The sequence below is a fragment of the Opisthocomus hoazin genome, chromosome 5 (genome assembly GCF_030867145.1).
Source record: "Opisthocomus hoazin isolate bOpiHoa1 chromosome 5, bOpiHoa1.hap1, whole genome shotgun sequence".
Classification (NCBI taxonomy): domain Eukaryota; kingdom Metazoa; phylum Chordata; class Aves; order Opisthocomiformes; family Opisthocomidae; genus Opisthocomus; species Opisthocomus hoazin.
The window spans coordinates 33,735,171-33,758,042 of NC_134418.1; the positions used below are offsets into that span (position 1 = coordinate 33,735,171).

The 22,872-nt window shown below is 39.0% G+C and overlaps 1 protein-coding gene across 2 annotated transcripts; it reads left to right on the plus strand.

The window, feature by feature from the left end:
* Window positions 1-104: 104 nt before the first annotated feature.
* Window positions 105-22,444, plus strand: METTL14 (methyltransferase 14, N6-adenosine-methyltransferase non-catalytic subunit). Of its 2 annotated transcripts, XM_075420892.1 has the most exons (11): window positions 105-214; window positions 645-733; window positions 1,600-1,687; window positions 6,540-6,620; window positions 7,000-7,087; window positions 9,586-9,676; window positions 11,271-11,412; window positions 13,845-13,937; window positions 15,323-15,439; window positions 18,111-18,321; window positions 21,569-22,444. In XM_075420892.1, exons 1-11 carry the CDS (start codon window positions 149-151, stop codon window positions 21,880-21,882), a joined length of 1,380 nt encoding a protein of 459 aa, XP_075277007.1. In that variant the 5' UTR covers window positions 105-148; the 3' UTR covers window positions 21,883-22,444. The 2 variants fall into 2 exon arrangements, with proteins under 2 accessions (XP_075277007.1, XP_075277008.1); XM_075420893.1 differs by lacking the exon at window positions 15,323-15,439 and having other exon boundaries at window positions 127-214.
* Window positions 22,445-22,872: the final 428 nt, after the last annotated feature.

Sequence of the window (22,872 nt, forward strand, 5' to 3'; positions counted from 1 at the left end):
CCGGCCCGGCCCGGCCCGGCCTTTACTGCCCGCAACCAACATGGCCGCCGCGACAGGCGCGTCACGCGGCCGCCTCGGCCGCCCCATTGGAAGAGAGGACGGAAGTGACGCAGGCGGGAACCCGGCGGGCCGTGGCGGCGGCGGGGCGATGAACAGCCGGCTGCAGGAGATCAGGGAGCGCCAGAAGCTCCGGCGGCAGCTCCTGGCGCAGCAGGTAGCGGGCGGCGGCGGCGGGGCTGTCCCCCGCGCCAGGCCAGGCCCCGCCGCGGCCGCTGGAGCGGCGCGGGCCCCGCCCTTCCCCGCGGGGAGGGGGCGATTGGCGGGCGCGCGCCGCCTCAGGTGCAACGGTTCCGCCGACGGTGGCGGGAGGGGGCCGTCGGTAACGGGAGAGAGCGGTCCTGCCGCTGGCCCACGGAGCCCGGCGAGCCCCGGCGGGCCACTCCGTTTGGCCCCGCAGCCCCGCGGTGGCTGCCGGGGGCCTCCCGCCCGCGGGCGGGCCTGGCCTGGCCTGGCCGGTCCGGTCCGGTCCGGTCCGGTCCGGGGGTGTGTCAGGTGTGAGGAGTGGCCCGTGCGCTTCCTGGATGTTACCGTTGGGGGGGGGTTGTTAATCAGTAGTCACTGAACTTGTCTCGCCCGCTCTTCAGTTGGGAGCCGAAAACGCGGACAGTATCGGAGCTGTGCTGAACAGTAAGGATGACCAGCGGGCGATCGCTGAAACGAGAGAAACCTGTAGGTCAGTACCAGTGTGGAGTTCCTGGGCTGAACAGTAACACAAGCCTTTGAAATAGGGTGAGGTTGCGCTCCAGAGAGCAAAATAAAATCTTACCGTTTGTTTGAAAACATACAATTCAGTAAAAGTAAATGCTTTAAGTACTCATCAAATCTGTATTTTGAATAAGGTGATAGTTTTAGTCATTCGCTTCTAATAGCAGTTTGGAAATCGAGGCTAGCTTTTGCTTCCTATGTTAAAAAGGTACTGAGGTGTGAATTTAGAGTATCTGTGCTCTGTAGATCTAGATATGTAGCTATATATCTATATATATATAACCTCTATAGATCTAGAGATACAGCTATATCTATAGCCTTTATAGATCTACAGATACAGCTATATGTATCTATAGCCTCTGTAGGTCTAGAGATAGAGATTTATAGAGAGATGTATAGAATCTGTGTTGTCCTAGAGCCTTTATACTTTTGCGAAGAGCGGTTATGGGGCAACTTATTTAAAAGTTCTTGTGGAATAACAGACACGCGTGGGACGGAGGTGCTAGTGCCTATTAATTCTCAATGCATAACAGCAATTTTCTTGTGTGATCAGGCTTAAATTTGTAGGTGTACTGTTTTGGTTAAAATAAGCTGTACTTTTTAGAACAGAAAAATGTGGAAGAGAGATACCTGTTTTCAGAAATCCTGTCCTTAAGAAGTTTTGCTGGTCTCAAATATACCAAGAGAGGAACAACTTCTTATACATGGGATTTCAGAATAGTTTCAAACTTGTAACAGAAACACGTAGTCAAGGCAGATTATCAAAGATTTCTGAAGTGCTCTCTCTGGAGAGAGAAGCTATTTTATATGATGATTTTTTTGGGATGTTTATAGGGCTGCTTATGATACTTCTGCACCAAATGCAAAACGCAAATACCCAGATGAGGGAGAAGCTGATGAGGAAGAAATTGAAGAATATAAGGTAAGAAAAAAAGGAAAAAGTTACTTTTCTCTGAAGGACTTATAAAATGTGTGTGTGTAATAAAAATGAATGCGATGTGTTTTGATACTTTAAAATATATGTCCCTCAGTGGCATCTCCCTTGACATCTTCCACTGCAGAGATCTAAGAGAGGGGGCACAGATGCAAAGTGGTTCTCTTCAGACGTGGCGTAGATGCATTGAACTGTCCACGCACCAGAACCCGATGTTTGGAGGCTTAGTTTAGGGCTGCTCCAAGGAGGAGGCAGGCTTAGGTGGTAGTGCCCACAGGGAATGGCAGTGTGCCATGGCTGGCTCTCTTGTGTGGGAAGAAGTGGTAAAGTGTGTGTGTGCGCTTGGGTATGCAAAAAAAAAAAAAAAAAAAAAGTCTTGACCAGAATTTCTTTGTGTCAGAAGAAAAGCTTGCATTTAGCAAGAGACACAGGGCATTGGATGAGATATAGGGAGGCTGAGGGTCTCTTCTGCCTTAAGTGCAAAGGAATGCAGTTCTGGATGAGTGGAAGAAAAAAGGGATTCTAAGGGAATGGAGGCTTGGTTTGAGGTGTGCTTTAAGTATCCAGAACATCCAGGAAAAGTTCAGTTTAAAAAAACAAAAACAGAGTGCCTCCATGGTCATTGAAGTATGAGGGTTGTCAAACTCGCATGCCCTTCGTTTTTGAAATGCTTGTCCAAAAGCGTTGTCCGAGATGAGTAGTAGATAAAGGAGGTTAAACAAAGGCACAATTGTGATACAGCTGTCTTTCTGATTTTCTTTGTGATCTTGTTGCAGCATATATCCTCCCTCTCTCTTTTTTCCTTGTCCTAGTAACCTTGCTTCTGTGGTTAAGCAGAATCAAGGCCAGTGCATTTATGAAATAATGCAATGTCTGCTGTTCTCTTGGGTGCCTAGAAATAGCAATTTTTGAAATATGAGGCCTTGGTACTGTTACATTTGTGTTCAGGTTTATAAATCCTTCTGTAATAATGTCTATTTTGTTTTAGTAAGAAATAAGAAGTTACTGTACGACAGGACATTTTCAATGACTAAATTTTAAAGTCTTATCTAAAAGTGGGCAGACATTCTTCTTAACATGCTAAGTGTTAGTCTGTACATCTTATTTAGCAAACCAATGAAGTCACCATCTCAAAGAGGGGATCTACAGAGTATACACACTGTTTGTAAAGTGGGGTTCTTAGGTTCTCATTAGTGAATAGTTCATACCCGTTTATTTTACTCCTTCACCAGGTATGTGGTTAAACAACATTTTTTTTTTTTCTGTAAAATGTGGATAAATCACTTCAGTTGGCAAAGCGTATGAATCTTATCGTTAACATTTTCTGTGGTAGCACAGAGAAGACTTAGGCTGAGGTGGGCTGTAACCACTAGCAAGTGGCTAGACTCTTGCTATATTGTTGAAATTGAAGAATATTTTAATAATACTAGCTTGGAGCAACTTCAGTCGAGCAGATGAATAGATTTAAGAAACTTGAAACCCCCAAGCAGAACATCTATAGTGGAGTCATCAGCTGTTTTCTGCAGATGTTGCTAATTCTCTATTGGCAAGGAGATAACTTCATAAAATCCCATATGTATTTATGTAACTTTTTTCATTAGTACTTTGAGCCTGTTTAAATTGAGTCTTGTAATATGAACTGATACAAAAATTTAAATCCTTATGGTATCAAGCCGTATTGGATTGTGTTTAATATTCCTTAGACAAAAGTAATAAGAGACTTAACTATTAATGTTACAGACAAATATTGCAAGTTTGTCAGTTTTGTTAGGAAAATTAGAGCTAAGTATTTCCAGTGTAAAGCGAGTCATATGTCTCTCAAACCCTAACTTGCAGTGTTGAATCCTACATGATGGTATCAGCTAATCCTTCTGAAGCGGTTTAAAATTTTTATGCCCTAACTTCAGGTTTGGTGGAAATGAATGTGCCCTCAAACCTTAACTGCTCCAGCTGGAGCCTGAGCATCTGGCTGTCATTGCTGGTGAAGACGGTTTACTGTGAAGATACAACATTGTTGTTACTGCAGTGCAGTGTGGTGGTGCAAGGTCTGCAGGGGTAGAGTGTGTGGATGTGGGCCTGAAATCTCTCAACAAATGCAGCTGGGTGTTTTAGAGGGTTTCTGTCAGTTTCCAGTGTTCCAAGCAGAAAGTGAAGTGAGCTGATGACACCTAAATGCCTGATGCTGGTGTTTTGAGAGAGGGCTGAACAGTGATGTTGGCTGTTTCATTACATGGAGGAAGTGTGAGAGCAGTTTTTGAGATGAAAGATGAAGTATGTTGATCTCTCAGCCATTTAGGAACATTTGATGCAAAAAAGGTGAAGTTTTATATTTTTTGGTTTTGTGGTGGTAGTTTTGGTTGGGTTTTTTTTGTAGAATAAGTGTAAATTTATAGTGATGGTTCTTAATAAGCATCAGGCTAATATGGAAAGAAAGGGCAGAAAGGCTGCTTGTTAAGCTTCCCGCTGGGAGCTTGACTTCTGTCTTGGAGCCTGACTCTCTATTACAAACCACAGAGGTAGGACATAGGGTAAGAGATGCGTTATTGGCAAAAATGAATAATGGATATATGAAGGTCAGAAAGCTAAATTGTGGTTTTAAAGAACTGCTGCAATAGTCTTGTTTTTGTGGAACAGTAACAGTTGCACTGGGGTTAGTTGAGCTCCCTGGTCTGTATTTGGAAGTGACAGATAATGGGACTAGACTACCTGCTGCTGCTCGCAGGCTTTTCATAGCCTTCTGAGATAAGTGATTGTTGCTCCACCTCTCCCCTTCCCCAGGTGAATTTACTCAATTGTTTGAACCTGTGTAAATGTCTGGTATCAACAGTGCTTTGTGGCAAAGAGCTCCAGAGTTTTAACTTTGTATGAGGTACAAAAATACCTGTGGTTCGAATTTGCTGTCTGCCAGCCTGATTTGATAGAGCCCTGTTTTACTTTGTTTCTGCAAGCAGTGGCCTGTGAGCTTGGAATGATTCCATGCCACTGTTCTGGAGGCGGGAAATCTCTTACTTGGTTGAATCATGATAATTGCTTAATGTATCTGTAGTCATTTGGAAAAACTTTATTCTTGAATATTGTGGGTAGGTTTTGTTTCCCTAACTCGGCAACAAGATACCAGATTTGGAAAATAAGAATGATTAATGTAGAAGAACCTAGTGTCTTGGTGTCTTGTATTATTATTAATTTCATTCTGTATCTGCTTTGACTGTGTCCTTTTACCTTTAAAAGTTGGTGGTGTGGGTTTTTTGTTTGTGACCACAAGACTTTTTTTTTTTTAATCAGTTAGGAAGACATGGAGAACTGGGATGACTCAGAAGCAGGTTCTAACAAATGCTTATCATAAGAAGGCTGAGATTTAGAGGAAGATGGAAGAGGGGAAACAGGTGTAAGCTTATGATGGCATAAGCAGTTTTTACTAAAAACTCAAGCTTTCAGCTTTTTTTTTATTTGCCTGAATAACACTTGCTGCTACTTGTCTGCTGTGCATTCCTTTTCCTTGTTAAACACTGTTGTAGTGTTTCTCTTTTTGGTCTGGTTAAACAAACAAACAAAAAGACTGTGTCTGTAAGTTCTTCACCTGAATAATGGGGAGGGGGAATCTGTGACCTATTAGTCACAGCAAACATTTCAGAAATTGGTTCAGAGCTCCAATTTGGAAACAACACAGAGCTTATTTTAAGATTACGATAGCTAGAGGCATCAAAATAGGGAGAACACTTACTTTTGCATTCAGACAGCTTTATGTAGCGTAGGGCAAATGCAGCAGTAATAATAGCCTCTTCTCTGCATCTTTTGACTTAAGATGTGTGTTAGGGGGGAGAAGTTGAGTTCTTTTCTATGAGAAATCTGGTTCTCCATATTTCCTTTTATTTCAGTGTGTTAAAATGTCTTTTTTTTTAAGATTTCAGCCTTCAAACTGCTTTTCTCCTCACATGAAGCACTGTATTAACTGATTAAGATTTCTGTTGTAATCAGTTATGTATTAAAGAGCATATGCATGCTACGAAAATGTGGTAGATGATATTATTTAGTGGTTCTTCAGTTTTATTTATATATAATATATATATTGGGTTGTTTTAGGATCAATGGGAAAACAGAAAGTGACATGAAGAAACAGGTCTTCTTTTTGTTTCTGTTCTCTCCGAGTTCTATGTTGGATGTTCAGAGTATGTCAGTGTGACAGATCTCTGAATTCCAGAAATCTAATGAACAAATGGTTGGTGACACTAACTGAGGAAAAAGATTGCAATACAAGTCCTGTTTGCTGTAAATTTTTAGACCGCAAAATGGGAATTTTAAAGTTACTTTTAGGGACAGTCCAAATGAAATACTGTCTTGTACCATGTGCTGTTTCTGCAAAGTGTGGACTTTAACAGATTTGTATAGAGAAGATGGTTTCAGCTGCTAACACTGGAACATAGAGATAACTGAGTGGGTATAAATGTTCAAAGGTCCTACTACAGAAGAACTTAAACAAAATATATCATTTGCTTTAGTCCAAGGAGTGAAATTTGGGGGGGACAAAAATCAAAAGTTCTACATCTTGTAAAGCACTGCCTACATTGTTGCAGTCTAGAAATGAAGGGTTTCTTATTTTATTCTTCTTTCAGAAGGCCTTTCCCTATAACACTCTCTTCACTAGTGAGAGAGAGGCAGACTTTTTCAGGAATAGGTAATTTTTTTTTCCCCCTCCAAAACTGGAGTTGGAACTGTTCATGCTCTGCTGTTTTAGGAGACTTCTGTTTGTAGACAGCCCACTTTTTTCCCTAAGAAGCAGAATTGTAATAAGGAAAGAAACAGCATGATCTTGCATACTTGTAATATCTGCTTTATTTCCAAGGATGAAGTAGAGCTACAGCAAGATGAAGAGAACTTGCCCTATGAAGAAGAGATTTACAAAGATTCCAGTACCTTTCTTAAGGTGAGCTTCTTTTGCAATTAGAAGTCTAGTCAAAGCTGGCATAGTTGTGTTAAACTATTTCTGCAATTGATGATATTTGAAATACAGCTTTAAAGGCTGAAGTAATTGACTGGAATTCACCAGTACGGAATTTTTCTGTGAAAGGTAAGACTGTAACTAGTGTTTCTGTTGATCTGACTAGAGATCTGTGTCAACTTACAATGAGCTGTGGTAGCGGTGGGCCTGATTTGGAACTGAAAACACAATGGTGGTCTTGGCTAGCATAGCTTATAAAGGCATGTTGAAAAGAAAAAAAAAATCTGTTACTTTCTCATTTGTCCGAGTAACACATGAAGTGTGTCTTCCTGTTGCTCTCGCTGAACTCCCTTTTGTTCTCCAGGGTACTCAGAGCTTAAATCCACACAACGATTACTGTCAACACTTTGTGGATACAGGACATAGACCCCAGAACTTCATCAGAGATGTTGGTATGTCGTAGTCAGTAACTGTTTGAAGATAACTCATTTATTCGGTAGCACTTCTTTTTCTTCCCCTTTTTTAATTCCTTACAGTTACTGGGAAATGTAGATATGCATACTGTCTACTTCATAGTTTTGTCTCTCTGTATGCATACATATCAATATATAAATTTATATGGATTATTTTCTTTTTAATTGGTTAGGAGGTGATTATTACCAGGGCTTTTCTTACTCTTGGTTTTATTTAAAAGTATTTAACCAGGAAGATTTTTTCAAAACTAAGCTGTTTCGGTTCCAGAAAGTAGATCAATCTAGTGAGTGAATCTTGTAACCTTTGGAAGTCTGAATAACTGACTTGCAGTTCATCTGTTTCCTGGACTGTATTTCCGCCAAGAATGCATGTAGCATGTAAAGTATGGAAAATACATTTAAGTCAGTAAGTGATATGGATAATATTTACCAGCTAAATTATGTGATTGCTGACAACTTATTAGAAGGCCCAACATATTATTGAGTTTAGAGGATGTTGTTTTTAACTTTATGTCCATCCAGCCATCACTGAACTTGTTACTGAAATCTTACTTTATTCGGCCTGAATTTAATCTTTCTAGAACTCTAAGGTACAGTTTGGTCCTATTTCCCAGAGCGGGTGCCTGGTAGTTACTTGGTTTTTAAAAAAAGCAGGACACTTTTCTGCAACAGTTCTCTGTATTTTTATCAAGTTTAAGATTGTCAACACACATATATTGTGTTTATAGATGCCAGCCCAAAGAGGTTTTGTTTGCCTATTGAGGCATTAGTTTGTTTCTTCTCTGTATTTTGTGAATGCTTGTGTGAAACACATCTGGATGTTTAATATGAAAAACGAGCTGTTTTGACTCAGTTATGTCTCTTATCTGAAAAGTATCTGGGCTTCACAGTATGTACTTGAAATAGTTACACACTGTTCTTTGAAATAAGGTGAGTACAAAGAAATAGCAGCACATGTTATTTACTCTGACTTCTCTGCTGCATAAAGAACTGGGAAGGGACAGGACAAATCGTTATATGAGTTAATCTGGAAATGAACATGTCAGCAGCAGTTAGTCTAGACCCTTTATTAAAGATGAGGTATGTCAAATTGCATATTGGTTAGCATACATAGTCTACATGATGATCAAAACTGCTTAGGTGCCACTTCGTAATTGGACATGACGCTACAAAAAGCTGTAGGGAAGTAGTGGTTCCAGAACACCCGGTTTTATCTTTTTGATGTTGCTGTTGGAAGAGAGGAAGACCTGTGGGTTTTGTTTTGGTTCGTTTTTTATAAACCAACTGAAGTCATCTTGATTGAAAATTCTTTTACATCTGTTGCTTAGCTGCTGCTAACTGGCTTCCATAACTGGTGGTCAGGAATGTTTGACTTGTACTGGCTGGAAGCAGCACAGGAGTGGAAATCAGAAGAACGTGGTGATGTTTTTAAGATGTTATGTATTTAAGGAAAAGAATGAAAATAAAATTTGTATGTTTTATGCACGTGTAATAAGAGATAATAAGGTTAGATACAAAGAACTTTGCGTTTACCAGGGCAATGCTAGGGTTGGGAGTTCAGAAGTTTGAATTCAAATAAGGAGAGGGATGAAGGGTTGTAGGGTTTGTGAGGTTGGGTGGAGTTTTTTTCCCCCATGGATTAGGACCGTTGAAAGTTGTAAATTTAAATGAACATGAAGTTTTGTAAATAACTCCTCCTAAAGCTGAGCCGATACTGCTTGGGAGGTGGGAATGGTACCTTTTGGTTTGTGCTGAGCCTACTGCTAGCAAAAACAAAAGCATACTGCCTCTACTTACTTTTTTTGAGGGAAAATGTAATATACTGAAAAATTTTCTTTTCTTATTTTTTTAAGTTTGCTCCAGAAAACTTAATTAGGGTTCTCCCTTCTGCATTCTGTACACATGAAAGGTTTGAAAATTAACATCATAAAGCTAAGTGTAGGAACCCAATTAATAAATATATGTGTAGTCAAATCTTCGTGACTGACACTGGAGTGTACCAGATCTCAACGTAAGGGTTGCCTAAGTGAACCAGCCACACCCCAGCTGCCATCTTAGAAATAGTCTTCAAAGATTAAATAAGAGTATTCTGTAAATGAATGTTAATTAGATCTTAATATAAACTAATGGGGGGATAACAAAATAACTTTCTCTCATCATTCCGGTACTTTAAGTTTAAATGAAAGATTGTTTCCTTCAGCCAAAAGGAGTTGTGAAGTTCTGGTCACTGTAGTGCTCTAGAGAAGATGAGAGCATAGACGTGACGTTCAGTAACAGCCGTAATTAACTGGGTGAAGGCAGGAGGTTTTTGTGAAGTACTGAACAAAAAACTGCTTTGAAGGGTTTGGTTTGTTCTAACAAAAATTGAAATGAGGCTAAGTATTAACGTTTCAACCTGTTCAGAATACTGGACAGTGCTTAATTGATACAGATTTACTCAGTAAGCAGTTACTAACTTCATGTTTTCTTCTTCTTAGGCTTAGCAGATAGGTTTGAAGAATATCCAAAACTTAGAGAGCTCATCAGATTGAAGGATGAGCTGATATCTAAGTCTAACACTCCTCCCATGTAAGTGTTCTTGTGGAAAATGCCTTTCTTCTCCAGACCTGTTTGAAGTTAGCTGTCTGCTTTGCAAATCTCTCTCTTTAGCACCTGCTCAGAATTTACGTTTTCTACTTATGTTTGTATATACAAATTAATCAATTGAAACTTCAGAAGAATAAAATCAGTTTGTTTTTGTTAGTTTAGTCTAGATGTTTAAAATAGTATATAAATAGATTTTCTTTCCAGCGTGTAATTATTTATAGTATCTAAAGCTTTGGTTTTTGAGACTGAACTGCCAACTGATTGGGCTGCAGGCTTTAATTTGGGGACTAAAAGAACATCGTATGACTGTGAATCTTGTGATATCAATCAGTTTACAATAACAAGAAAAACGTTACAGAATTGTCCTCTTTGTATAGCTTTAGTTGTTCTTGTAACAGCTTTTTTTTTTTTTTTGTATGATGTTCAGCTATTACCTTAGTATCAGGTGTTATTTCATAGTTTAAGACTCAAAAAATTTTAGGCTGGCTGGAAATGATGTGTCCTGTTAACTTCAAATTACCTCTGAGTTTTTGCTGAACGTTAGACGGTGTAAGCATGCAGCATGTTACTCTTAAGAATTTGAATCTATCCAAATGTGAAACTAATGCTTCTTAGGCACTGTAGTCCTAATCTGTACAGAGTGAAATAGCATTATTTCATGATAGTAACTTGAAAAACTCTGAAATAGTTGTCTGAACAACTGGGATACAAACTGCAGAACTCAGTTTGCTGTTTGAAGTTAGATGCATTTTGGCACTCTTAGCCTTAAAGCACAGAAGGGGAAAAAAGAGTAATCGAATGCTGCCTTCTGATAACACCAAGTACACTTACGGAATAATAATCTCTTCCAGACCCTTTGTTAGGAAGGGGGAGGTGGTGGTCTGCTAGTTCACTTCTTTAAGGTGAAAGATATTGATGGGAGGGCAGTGTAATTTTTTTTTTTTTATAGTGATACAGCAGTGACTGGTGTGCAGGTGTGAAGGCCAGTTTTAAGAGTGCATTTGAGTGTGTATTTAATAAAATCATTGTGTGTCGGGAATTATGCTTTTGTTACAGGGATAGAGAAATACATTTCTACTATATGAAAAATAACCACACTTCCAGTATTCATAGTCTTCTGAACATAACATATAATAAATGGCAATTCTAAAACTATGCCACTTTCCCAAAGTGAAACAAATTAGAAGTCTGTTAGCCAGGCAGTGAGTGTTTGCTTCTCAAATGTTGATGTTTTCTCCTATATAGTCCATGGATGTACAGAAAGGTCAGTGATTCTGTACTAGATATTGTTGTACAGTCTTTGTGGGCATCTGTTTCCTGCTTGTTAAATTAGAATTCTAAAACCTGTTTATTGAGAGAAAGACTGCTTTTAAAAAAAACATATAATGCAACAGCATCCAGCCTAGGTTAAGTGAGAATGCGTTACGCATCTTCTTTGGGTTTAGTGTATTTGAGCTATATGAACTAGGCAGGACACCCTACTCTTAACTGGCTACACTGAAGTGCTGTGTAGAGTACAGTTTTCAAACCAGTATTATAACTTGTCCAAGCAATCTATCATCTTTTGTTTGAACAGGTATTTACAAGCAGACTTGGAAGCTTTTGATATTAGGGAACTGAAGTCCAAATTTGATGTGATTCTTCTGGAACCACCACTAGAAGAATACTACCGAGAGACTGGCATTACTGCCAATGAAAAATGCTGGACCTGGGATGATGTAAGTGCTTTTCTTGTAGTGGAAAGGATTTCTTACATGTACTTAAGCAAATAATTTGAGGATTTAATTTGGTATCAGGAAGTTTTAGAGATGTGTTTTAAGGAAAAATGGGGTATGTTGGGGGTTTGGTTTTGTTTTTTTAAAGAAAAGTCTAGATTCTTATGAAAACTAAGTTTTATATTGTATGCATGCCTACACTATCTGTGTAGCCTTTTTTTATTTTTCTTAGAGGAGTTTAATGAATTAAGTACACCTTTTTGTTCTCACTGAGCCTGGCTGAAAACTTAAATCTATTAATAGTGGGTTTTCTCCCTACCCCCAAATTCCATGTGTTTTGTATTTGTTTTTGGCTGTTGAAATTCAGAATATCCATTGTAAATATTCCCTTGTTTCTTGAAATTCTCAAATTTTTAAGGTGTGCTTTTTAATATGCTAGTCTTCTAGTCAAAAGAGTAGATGAGTATACTTCACTGACATACATCCTTTCTCTGAGGTTTTGATTAAGTAGGAAATTTTAACAATCAACCCAGTTGTAATCCTGAGAAGCCCAACAAAATAGATACACCTTACTTGTGGAATTTTTTTTCTCCTATTTATGTATTCCCTAACTGTTCAGTCATGTCAAAGTTTTTGATTTTATTTTTTTTTTGAAGCCATGTTGATTTCTGACCCCTTTTTGCAAGCAAGGAGAAATCTTAATGTGCAAGATGTGGTCTTTTTTGAGATCACTGATGGTGCTCTCGTTCTGTTGTGCTCTAGTAAGTATGCAGAGAATTGAGTTAGAGAAAAGATTTTAAAGTTCTTTCTGTAGTAATGCATGTAGATGCTTGTAAAGAAGGAAACACTCAGAATGTATTGATGAGTAACTCCATTCTGTATTTCTCAATCAAGTCAGCTCAGGAAAAGCAAGGTGAGGTCTGGAGGCTGTGAAGTGCTGGATGTCATCAAGCATAACAATTTGACACAAAACCTGCTGCCAAATTGCCGTATCCTTCAAGATTGAACTAGAGAATTCCTTCACTTGGGCATTGAATAAAAAACTTGTAATGCTAATGTCAAATAGTGATAAATTGGCTCTGCTCTATGTAGCTATGCTTTACTCATTAAAAAAACAAACAAAAAACCCTACCCAAACAACCCCACCCTTGCAACAAAGCAGACAATCTGTAGTAGAAAGGAACAGCTGAGTAAAAGAAAATGTTTGCATAACCATGTCAGGAATTCTTGTGTTCAGGCATAAGGGTGGGAATACGAAATTAATAAGTACCTATTATTTAAAGACCCTATTTAAAAGGTATGCAGGACTGTGCGTTAGCAGCAAATTTGAAGTGAGTGAATCAGTAGATTGAAGCAGTTGTTGCTGAGATTTTCTTACCTGTGTTCAGTGCATTTTGGGGGAGGGCGGTGATGGTGTTACTTCAAACTAGATTTAGTTTGTCCTTAGACTGGAACCTGCACATGCTTGACTTCAGAAGTGAGTCAGCCAAACTGAAGGATCGTGAGAACAAACTAAAAATCGGTCCACCTTTAAGGAATGAATTTGAAAACAAAGGCATTCATACCTGTGATAAGAGACTAGGTAGTGGCACGTTAAGCAATAAGTAGCCTCTGTGTTAACCATTCTGTCACATCAGGCAGAAGCCGTGCCTGACAGCATTGCCCAGGGAAGAAACATTCTGTCCTAACAGAAAAACTGGAAGTGTTAGAGTCAGGAGTCACCTGCTTAGTTGGGAGCTATATCCTCCTAGAATGGTTTCTCCTGCATTATTTTTCTTCACAATGGCACTGAATGAAGCTTGATTTGATGTGTCAGCAAGTTACAGATGACTCTCTTCAGCTTGTAATGAGTAACAGATGCATTGCATCTGAAGTTATTTCATCCTGAATGTTACTCATTTGTCATTGTTGAACCACTGTCCTGATAAATTCTTGCTGCTTTTTTCCTGAAAGTGAAAATAGAGAGATTGTCTTTCCGATACACTAATAGGAATTAAGCTTTTTTTTTTCTGTCACGGGCTTAATGTAAGTAACTCTGGTGCTGATAAGAAACGGAGCACTATTGCTCTTTTTGCTACCAATGGAATGATAAAATGAAGCTGAATTTTGGGGAACAAAAAAAATCATGTGGCTTGTATTAGTCTTTTAAGTCTAGAATTTTCTGTACAGATAGCATTTCTGCTAATAGTTAAGCTGGTCATCAGCTCTGTCGAAAACATGCACTTGGGTACTGGTAAGGTAACTTTTACAATGTACTTTCTGAAAAACAATTTTAAGAGGATGGCCATGAATGGTATACAGACTAACATCTTTAATAGAAGTGCTTCCTGATGGTTTTTGTGATAATGCTTTAACACTTATTAAGTATACTTTCTCATACAATTGGTGATTTATATTTAATCCAGAAATGCTTTTATTACTATTACTTTTATTAGATCATGAAATTGGAAATTGAAGAAATTGCAGCCCCAAGGTCATTTGTGTTTCTGTGGTGCGGTTCAGGCGAGGGTCTGGATCTTGGCCGAGTGGTAAGATAATGTTTTAATTCAATTTATTGGGGACAGGCTTAAGAGTTTATTTTTATCGTTGACTTTTTCTATACAGAATTCTCAACTATAACTGCTGAGAGATGTTTTGTTACTGTGGTAGAGGATATATAATATGAAGTGGATTAAATAAACGTAAGTGTATCTGGTATTTTCTCTTTAGATACTGTTTATTTCCAGATGTGTCGCTGTGACTGTGAGGAAGCAGAATTCTGTAGGGTCTAGAAAGCTGTACTGCCATCTTGTTTTTGATGTATGCATGTTGCTATAGGAGTAGGTTGCCATGTTGAGTGTATTTACAACTTTTTTTTTTTTAACAGAAGTCTGAATAGTTTTCTTCCTGAAATATTCATGCTAGTAGAAAGTACTACTGTTTTGTAAAGTGAGATAAAATTGTGTGCGTAGCACTACTTATTTTCAGAAAACACCTGGAATTTAAATAGGTTTACTCTTGGTGAGCTCTACGAAGTTTTACCTCCCTATATGATCTTGGAGTTTTAGAATAATCTTTCTATATGCTGGGGTAGCACTGCTTGTGTTGGGGATGGTACAGTAGGAATTTCTTATTGGCTCTTGTTGTGCTGAAACATTCTTTGCTTATTTTGAGCAGTGTATTAAAACAATATGGCATTTGTTAAAGGACAACGTGTGATTACTAACCTGTTTTCTTTGTCTGCTTTTCGTTCTGAGGTTGGTTAAAGTAGCTATTTCAGATAGATTGATTTTAGTCATAGGTGTATGCATAGTAGCTGGACAGTTCTTGAACACAGCAGTAGCCAAATGAGCTGGAGTCCATAATGCCTGATTTCCTCCCTTTCAGACTACGCTTACAGGAGTTAAGGATTAAAAAATAATGTATAATTTTTTGGTATGTTTTGTTTTGTTTTTTACAGATATAGGAAAAACCACAAAATGATGGCAAAAGCTTTAGACTATTCATCTTCCTGTTTATAGAATTTTACTCTGATGTGAAAAACTGCCAGAGTGCAGGTGTTAGTGGAGACAGGGCCAAGGCAACTAATCATGATGTTGCTCAGACTGATTTTGATTAAATTTAAGCTTCACTAGGTAAAAATGAGTGCAGAGTTCCATAGGGGATCTTTGCAGTGGTTAGATTTTTTTTTTTTTTTTTAAAAAAAAGATGCTCTGTAGGCAAGTCAATGTACGCATAAAACTTGTCCTTATTATTTTTTGGGGGCAGCTTGACAAAACAGTACAGTCATGCCAGTAAACTGTTTCATTCATCTGGGACAGATTTCTATTCCAGCAGTTCTTTAAGAAAACTCAAGTACCTACATGAGTGTTCAGTTTAGGTTTCTTAAGTTTTTGCTGTAGTGTGAGCTGTTTTATCTGTCCATAACATTTAGTGTCTACGCAAATGGGGTTACAGAAGATGTGAGGACATTTGTTGGATTAAAACAAATAAGGACAATCCTGGAAAGACCAAGACTCTAGACCCTAAGGCTGTTTTCCAAAGAACCAAGGTAAAGGTTTGGCTCAATTTCTCCTCTGTTCCCATCCTGTCTCTTCGTGCTAATGAAACACCTGGTGCTCTGTGGCAGTTGGTGACATGCTTTCAAGAAGGTGTACATGAGAACTTTAGAGTTCTGTTCTGCAAAGTACGTTATATGGAAATAAACATATTCAGAGGATGAATGATGAACAACTGTCCCCTCCTTGACTTTAGTCAGTGTGAGGTATAGAAGTTTACCTACATTTAACACGGCTTGGTAAACCTCCATTACGGTCTTTTAAAATGTGCTACTCATTTGAGCCTTTTTGAAATGCAGGTAGCTGAGGAGGGTTCATAGATTGACGATGGAATGAGAATGAAATCCTGAGAGGGAAGATGGAAACTGAATAGAAAATGTTACTGTACGTTACAGTGGTTTTGGCTTCTGGGTTGTTTTGGTTATGGGTGAATGGTAAATAACTAGTTAGGCTGTTAGCAATACCTTTTGTGTAAAACACAAGCTCCTTTCCAGGTTAGAGGAGAAAACTTGCTAGCGGAGGAACATCTTTTGAGTGGAACTAAACTTAGCAGTAGAATTTGACTAAATTTACTGTCAAAAGAAGTCTTTAAAACTGTAGATTATAAATAGATGTAGTCATAAAAAATAACTCTGGAAGACTGGCTAATGGTTCTAAATACACACGTGTAGGTATGCACCCAGAGCTTGAACCAGGTAGAGGACTGTTAGGGACCATAGCTCAGTCAGCATCTCCCAACTTCCTGAAGATGGCTGTAGTGCACAAGTGACAGAATCGGTCAGCTTGGTTTAAATTAAACAGTTTCTTAGGGATGTGTTGTGGAGGACGTGTAGAAGAAGGTGCAGGGAAAAACAAGTATTCTAAGAGACTCAAATGTATCTTATTCAAAAAGTTAGAATAATGTGGATGGGATTAATAAAGAATTGTTTGGGGTATATGTGGGTATAACAGTGGCAGTTTTACTGAAGACAGAGTTGGATAACAATTGAACAGTTTGAAGTGTCATTAAACTCAGGATTCATTCCACATGCATTAATCATTCATTAGTATTAAACATCATGAACTCTGGCTGAGATTTGCCATTTTTAGGAGTATAAGCTTCCCTTTAAGATATCTGGAATCTTTCTATGTCTTGCATTTATATTAATCTGATGTTTGTTGGAAAGTGTGTTGTATTAGTTACAGTATTATACTTCTAAATATTTATATGCTTATTGCATATAGTATTGCAGATATGTGCAGCTGACTCATGAGGGAGAGGTTAAAAGTAACACAGGAGGATTTGGGGGGGCCTTCATGTCTTTGTTTAATGGAGAATAGTTTCTGATATTGCAGAATTTCTGTTTACTGAGCAAGGGTTGGGCTGAGGTCACTGTTTATAATAAACATTGAAAACAGAGCTAGCTTATTCTAAGTAGTCTGTTGTGCAAGATGTATTCAGCAATGATTACAACAGCAAATGCTAGCCTGTTACGTTTAGGCATCTCTCTAGATGGATGCTTTTGCTGTACCACCTGCTATAGAATCTGATGTACTAATGAATGACATTCCATGTGTTACAAAAATAAAATGTTTTGGGTGGTTCTTCTAAAGGCTAGATTTATAAGGCTTTGCACGATGGGTCGTTTGCTTAGCAGTATTCTGCCTTTTCATTTAGTTAAATGTCAGGTCTGAAAATCCGCTAGCTTGGATACAGTTGAACAACTGCATGGATTTGATAGGTGACATATTCTGCCTTTCATATTTATTCACCAACTCTTAAAACGCTTACCAAAAATCTGGAAATAATTACATACTCTTGTTGCAACTTTTTTTAGAGCTATCTGGTGGTGCTTAGTGAATCAGTGTTCTGTGGTACTGGGGAAGATCACTCATCTGAGCTTAATATTTCTAGAAACAGAACTCTGAAGTGAATATGTAGAACTCTCTTTTCGTCCTGTACCGATTACAGTGATTCCTCATTCATAGATTCTACATACTAGTAACTTAAATTGATCTGCAATGTTTTAGAGGAAAGCAATGCATAATACAGTTAAAGAACATTTTTAATGCTGATGGAGTTGGCTGAGAGTGCCTTTAGAGCTGGATAGTGGTTTTACTTTTTTGATGCAGTGATATCTTCTAGAAAGGAATCTGAGGGTGAAGGCTACTTTTGTAACAGAGATACAATATGACAGACTATGTCTCATTTTCAGTGGCTGTTCTATGACTGGGAACTTTGAATATTATTTGGACGAATAAAGTTAGGATCAGAATGCTGATACAAGTATTAATCATGTTTAATAACTATTCCCTTACTCTTGCTATCACTTTGTACTCTCTTCACTTGTGGTGATTTGTCAGACTTTCCAACTTAAAGCTTGGGCTTTGCTGTGATTGAAGAAGTCCAAATGTCTTACCTTAGCCTTTATTTGAGTTTTACCGCTTCATGGTGTAGTTCATCAAGCCAGATAGCTTAAACTACTCTCGGCTTTGTTTTCAGAAGGCTCTTTTGTTAGCTGCAGCTTGTTCTGTTCTTCTGTCTCATGCTTCAGACTTTTCTCTATGTAAGAATGGGATCTGCTCTGCCTAGAATTTCCTTTCCTCTCCATTGTGCTCAAACAGCGGATGTCTGTGCTGTAGCAGTGTGTGCGGCATGTGACCGGTGCTGTTCTGTGTGCGCAGGAGCACTGCCTCATGGGCATTAAAGGAACTGTGCGTCGCAGTACAGATGGTGACTTCATCCATGCTAATGTCGATATTGACCTAATCATCACAGAAGAGCCTGAAATTGGTAACATAGAAAAACCCGTAGAGATTTTTCACATCATTGAGCATTTCTGCCTTGGACGACGACGTCTTCATCTTTTTGGAAGGGACAGTACGATTCGACCAGGTAACTGTCATGTTTATTTTTGTCAAATAGTTATATTTTAATTTACTTTAATAACCCTCTTCCCTCATCTGAAGCCACTCGATGGGTTCTGATGGAAGCTGAGACAATAGGGGTTAGTCCTAACGCACCATTCTTCTGCCAGGACTTGCACCAACTGAATCACTGTATTTCTGCATGTAACCCCATTTCCCCCACCATGGGATTATGATACCACAGAAAGACAGGTGAACTGTCTTGGTGACTTGTCCGTAGTGGAAATCTAGTCAGGAGTGAGAAAATCTACTGGATGGAGAAATTTTCCCATTCAGATAACTAACCAGTCTAAAGTTCAGCAGCAGAGGGATTGTGGCATCACTTGACAGTTCTCCTGACACTTTGATGGTAGCAAAGTGACTTCTGCTCTAGTTAATGTTCTATCCCTCATCATCAAATAGTAGAAAATTTTGCTACAAATAAAGATCTCACATGCATATTTGCTTAGCAAGAATGTCTGTCTTAGGGTGAATCCTCAGCCTGTGTTGCAGGAGCATCATATAGAACCCTACTAAGCGATATTACAGTTAGGTTATGATTTCTATTATTATTATGTTTGGGAGCAAGACCAAGTTAAAAATGCAATTTAATACTGCTTACTGTTAAGTTTTGTTTTATAAATATTCATTTTTAGAAATAAATACTTGCTCAAGCAGTAAGACCTTTAAGCTTTTGTTTTCTCCGTGTCATCTCTAATTGAAGATAAATGCTGAAATTATTCAGTATTCTACTGGAATACTAAAGCGCATCATTTCTGTCTTTTTAAGTTCATGTTCTGAATATTTCTTTTTTTATTAAACTTTTATTTTTGGACTCGCTAATACAGTAAAATCCACACTAGCTCTAAAAATTGAAATGACTTTATCATGTGCAAGACAGAGTAGCAGAATTCTCTGCTTGTAAAATTCTTATCGGTGTCCTAAGGAGGTTTCCAGACATGTGTCATGGGTCAGACAATAGATCTTAAGGAGGTACATGTTTAGATTATGTGAAGATCTGTCAGTCATGAAGCAGCATTGTTTGGAAAGTCTATGACAACTATCAATTCTGTCAATTTGTTTGGAAGAAAGTCTTTTGTTAACCAATGTTTTTCCCTGTTTACGTGTTTAATTCATCAGCAAGTATCACAAAATTCAGATGAGATTCTTCTTCCCCACATGCCACACCAGAAGCATGATTTCTCTCTGTAAACTGATTTTAAATCCCTGTGAGCTTAGTGCTGGTCCTGTTGCCAGTATCTGAATACCCAGTGTCTTACACTGGGTGCGGCATCTGGCATGGTAAATGCGTAGGAATACATGGATCATTTTGAAGGTAACTGCATTTTATTTGTTTCCATGGTCGGGCCTTTCAGTGCATAAGTGATATAATATACATATTTCATGCAGAAGTGATGAAGGATTTTCACCGCAGGAGAATACAGATGGAAGAATAAAATCTATTTTGACAGCTTTTTAAACTGTTGTATGTGTTGTCAGTGACATTTCTGCCCTAAAGCCTAATGTGAAATACAGTCCAACAGTCCTGGTTCTTTCAAGTACCAACGAATGCTTGAATTGACAGGCTTTATGCCTCATGCTGTGGGTAGTGTAGTCATGCTTCACGTACTGATGGATGCTGTGAGTGTTGGTCTCTGGCCACTTTACGGTAACAGCATGCCCTTTTCAAAAGTAAGTGCGGGGCGAGGTGTGAGTGGGGCAAGTGCTATAGGTGCGCTTGCTTTACGTTGATTTAACAGTGTTGTGTAACACTGTTTTAACAGTAACACAGAGATTAATAGTTCAGATGACAGGAGAAATGGAATACAAGTCCATCCATGGCCAGGCTTGCTGCATGTGAATGCTAATACTTGTGATATTAAAAAAAACGTTGCTTATTCTTTCACTGCAATTGGAATAGGATGTAGATCAGTATACAAGCTGCAAGCAATAAGTTACCTAAATAGATTTTGAGGTGTTGTTTCTCTCTTGCTTGTACGACTACAGAGTAGTGGTTGTTGGCCACTCCTGTTCTTTGACCGGCCTTTGGCTTGAATTTTAATGATGATGTCAGGCTGAATTCTGTTGGTTACTTGTGTGTGTGTGTGTGGAGGGGGGCTGTTTTGCTTTGTAGAAAGACATTGTTCAGGTGTTATTTCAGTACTGTTGTAGGCAAATTCTTCTGAATCAAATTCTGTATTTTTTAAATTTGGTGGTTACTCTGGAATTGCATTGCATACTTTAAATCCTATACTTATCTCAGAATCCTCACAGTGCTCTGTGAAGTATGAAAACCTAACCTAACCTGCCTTTTTTTTTTTTTTTTTTAAATGTGCAGGAAGCAACGTAAATGTTACGTAAATTCTCAGGGTAAAGAGGATAGTGTTAAAGAACTGATCTTAGCTTTTTTTTATTCTTATGTTCTTTATAAGCATGTTGTTGAGATCACTGAACTACGTTTTTCTTCATTAATATATGATACAACTGAAAATTACATTCCCACTGACATCTTTCAGTGGTTTAAAGCCTATTTTATGTCCGAATGCTACTTAAGCTCATAATCAAAGAAATAGGAGCGTGCTTATTTTGAACGTCTGCCTGCCTTGAGTCACTTCATGAAGCTGAAGGGCGCACTGAGTGTTTGTGCATAAACAGGTTAATTTAACTCTTCAGGCTCTATTTTGATATCCTGTGGGCTTCAACAGAATTGTTATTTTGTTGGGTTTTCAGATACGTGTTTCCAGCATGCTGTGCTATTGGCTGCACCGCCACAACTGGTTTCTGGAGACAAAATTATCTAATTTAGGTTTAAATGTCTTTTAAAAAGGGGAGAAGGAGGAGGATGATGTTATTTTTCCACTAGGTGACTTTACTGATCTGGTTTAATCTGCTCCCAGAATGGCTGCAAGACAGTATTGTGGTGTAAGAATAAGTCGGAAGGAGGGGGAAGGGGCTTGTGAAAGCACTGTGTGAATGTTCCCATAGCCATGTGTAATAAAACAAACAAACAAACAAGCCCTTAGAAATATCAAACTAAAATCTTAACTTTTTAACAACTCTGGCTTTCCTAGAGGTGACCTTTTCATTCTGTTCAGTACGGGTGACTTGTAGATAAGTGTCTGTCCCTATCGCTTGAGTAGGAAAAAGACAATAATCACTTTACTAGGAAAAAGACAATAATAGCCTTGAAGCATGAAGTTTGTTCTTGCTTTGGTGACTCTGGTTTTGCTCCCTAGGTTGGCTGACTGTAGGACCCACCCTCACAAACAGCAATTTCAATGCAGAAACGTATTCGTCGTACTTCACAGCTCCGAATTCCCACCTGACCGGCTGTACCGAAGAGATTGAGAGACTTCGGCCTAAGTCACCACCACCCAAATCCAAGTCTGACCGGGGAGGTGGTGCTCCCAGGGGAGGAGGAAGAGGAGGGACTTCAGCAGGCCGAGGAGAAAGGGGCAGAGAGAGGAACAGAACTAACTTTCGGGGTGAGAGGGGTGGCTTCAGAGGGGGACGTGGAGGTACCCATAGAGGAGGCTTCCCCACCCGCTGACGACTTAGGTAATTGCTTCTTCCCCTGGTCCTATGCCTCATCTCCGAAGCTTTTTCTTAGTTCTGTTTTTGCTAAAGTGAATTATTCTGGGGACTCAACCTTTTAGAATTTTTTTTGGTGCAAGCAGTTACAGAGAGTCTGCCTGCCAGTAACCGGCCTGGCACCTCGTATCACCTCCAGGCAGGGCCCTGCACCCAACAGCCCGAAGCTCGGCCTCCTGACAGCTTCTGTTTGGCAAGCAGAGAGCACCATCTCTTCAAACCACGGACAGGATTGAAGTGAAGATGCTTGCTCTTCCCTTGTGAAACTTGCAAGCTGTGGGCTTTATTAACTGTCATTTTCTCCAAAACATGGATTCCTCTTCCTCCTTTGGAGGTTCAGGTTTGGACTGACTTGGATTAATATGATGGAGTGGGCATGAAATGCAGTTCTGAATTGCACGGCCATAGCAGACTTACTCTCTTACTCGTGGAAGAAAAAGTGCTGTGTCTAGATTCACACCTGTTTTAACTTCTCTGAAACCAAGGCGCAAATTGAATAAATACAATTCTATTTTTTATTATTTGGTTTAAATTTCCTGAGTTATTCCTGGGAATAGGGAACAAGTTTATTTTTCATTTGTGGTGTATATGCACTGACTTTTCATGTCTGTAGTGGGGAGAGTGGTAGTCCTGTGCAGTCATATGTTGTGCTTCATGGAAGGCAAGTTGTTGTGCATTGCAGAAGTTCTGCATCGGTCTGGACTGCTTCTTCAGTAGGGATTTTCACCCAGTGTCTGTTCATAATAGCCGTGTTCTTTGGTAGGGAAAACCAGTTTTATTGCAGAGCAGTTGCAGTGTCAGTAGTAAAAAGATCTCATTGGAGGTCGTGTTGGAGGTGTGAGGTGATGGTGTAAGTGTGCTTCCTGAAAATAATCACTGGGGTCGCGGGGGTGCAGTAATCAAACTGGGTGTTTTGCTTTGCCTGTGGACATTATGCTCATTGGAAATA

Excerpts from the sequence above, each read along its gene's own strand:
- METTL14 (XM_075420892.1), top strand. The coding sequence starts at position 149 with ATGAACAGCCGGCTGCAGGAGATCAGGGAGCGCCAGAAGCTCCGGCGG. Across the intron at positions 11,413-13,844 it reads AATGCTGGACCTGGGATGAT|ATCATGAAATTGGAAATTGA; the intron begins GTAAGTGCTTTT and ends TACTTTTATTAG. Across the intron at positions 18,322-21,568 it reads GGACAGTACGATTCGACCAG|GTTGGCTGACTGTAGGACCC; the intron begins GTAACTGTCATG and ends TTTGCTCCCTAG.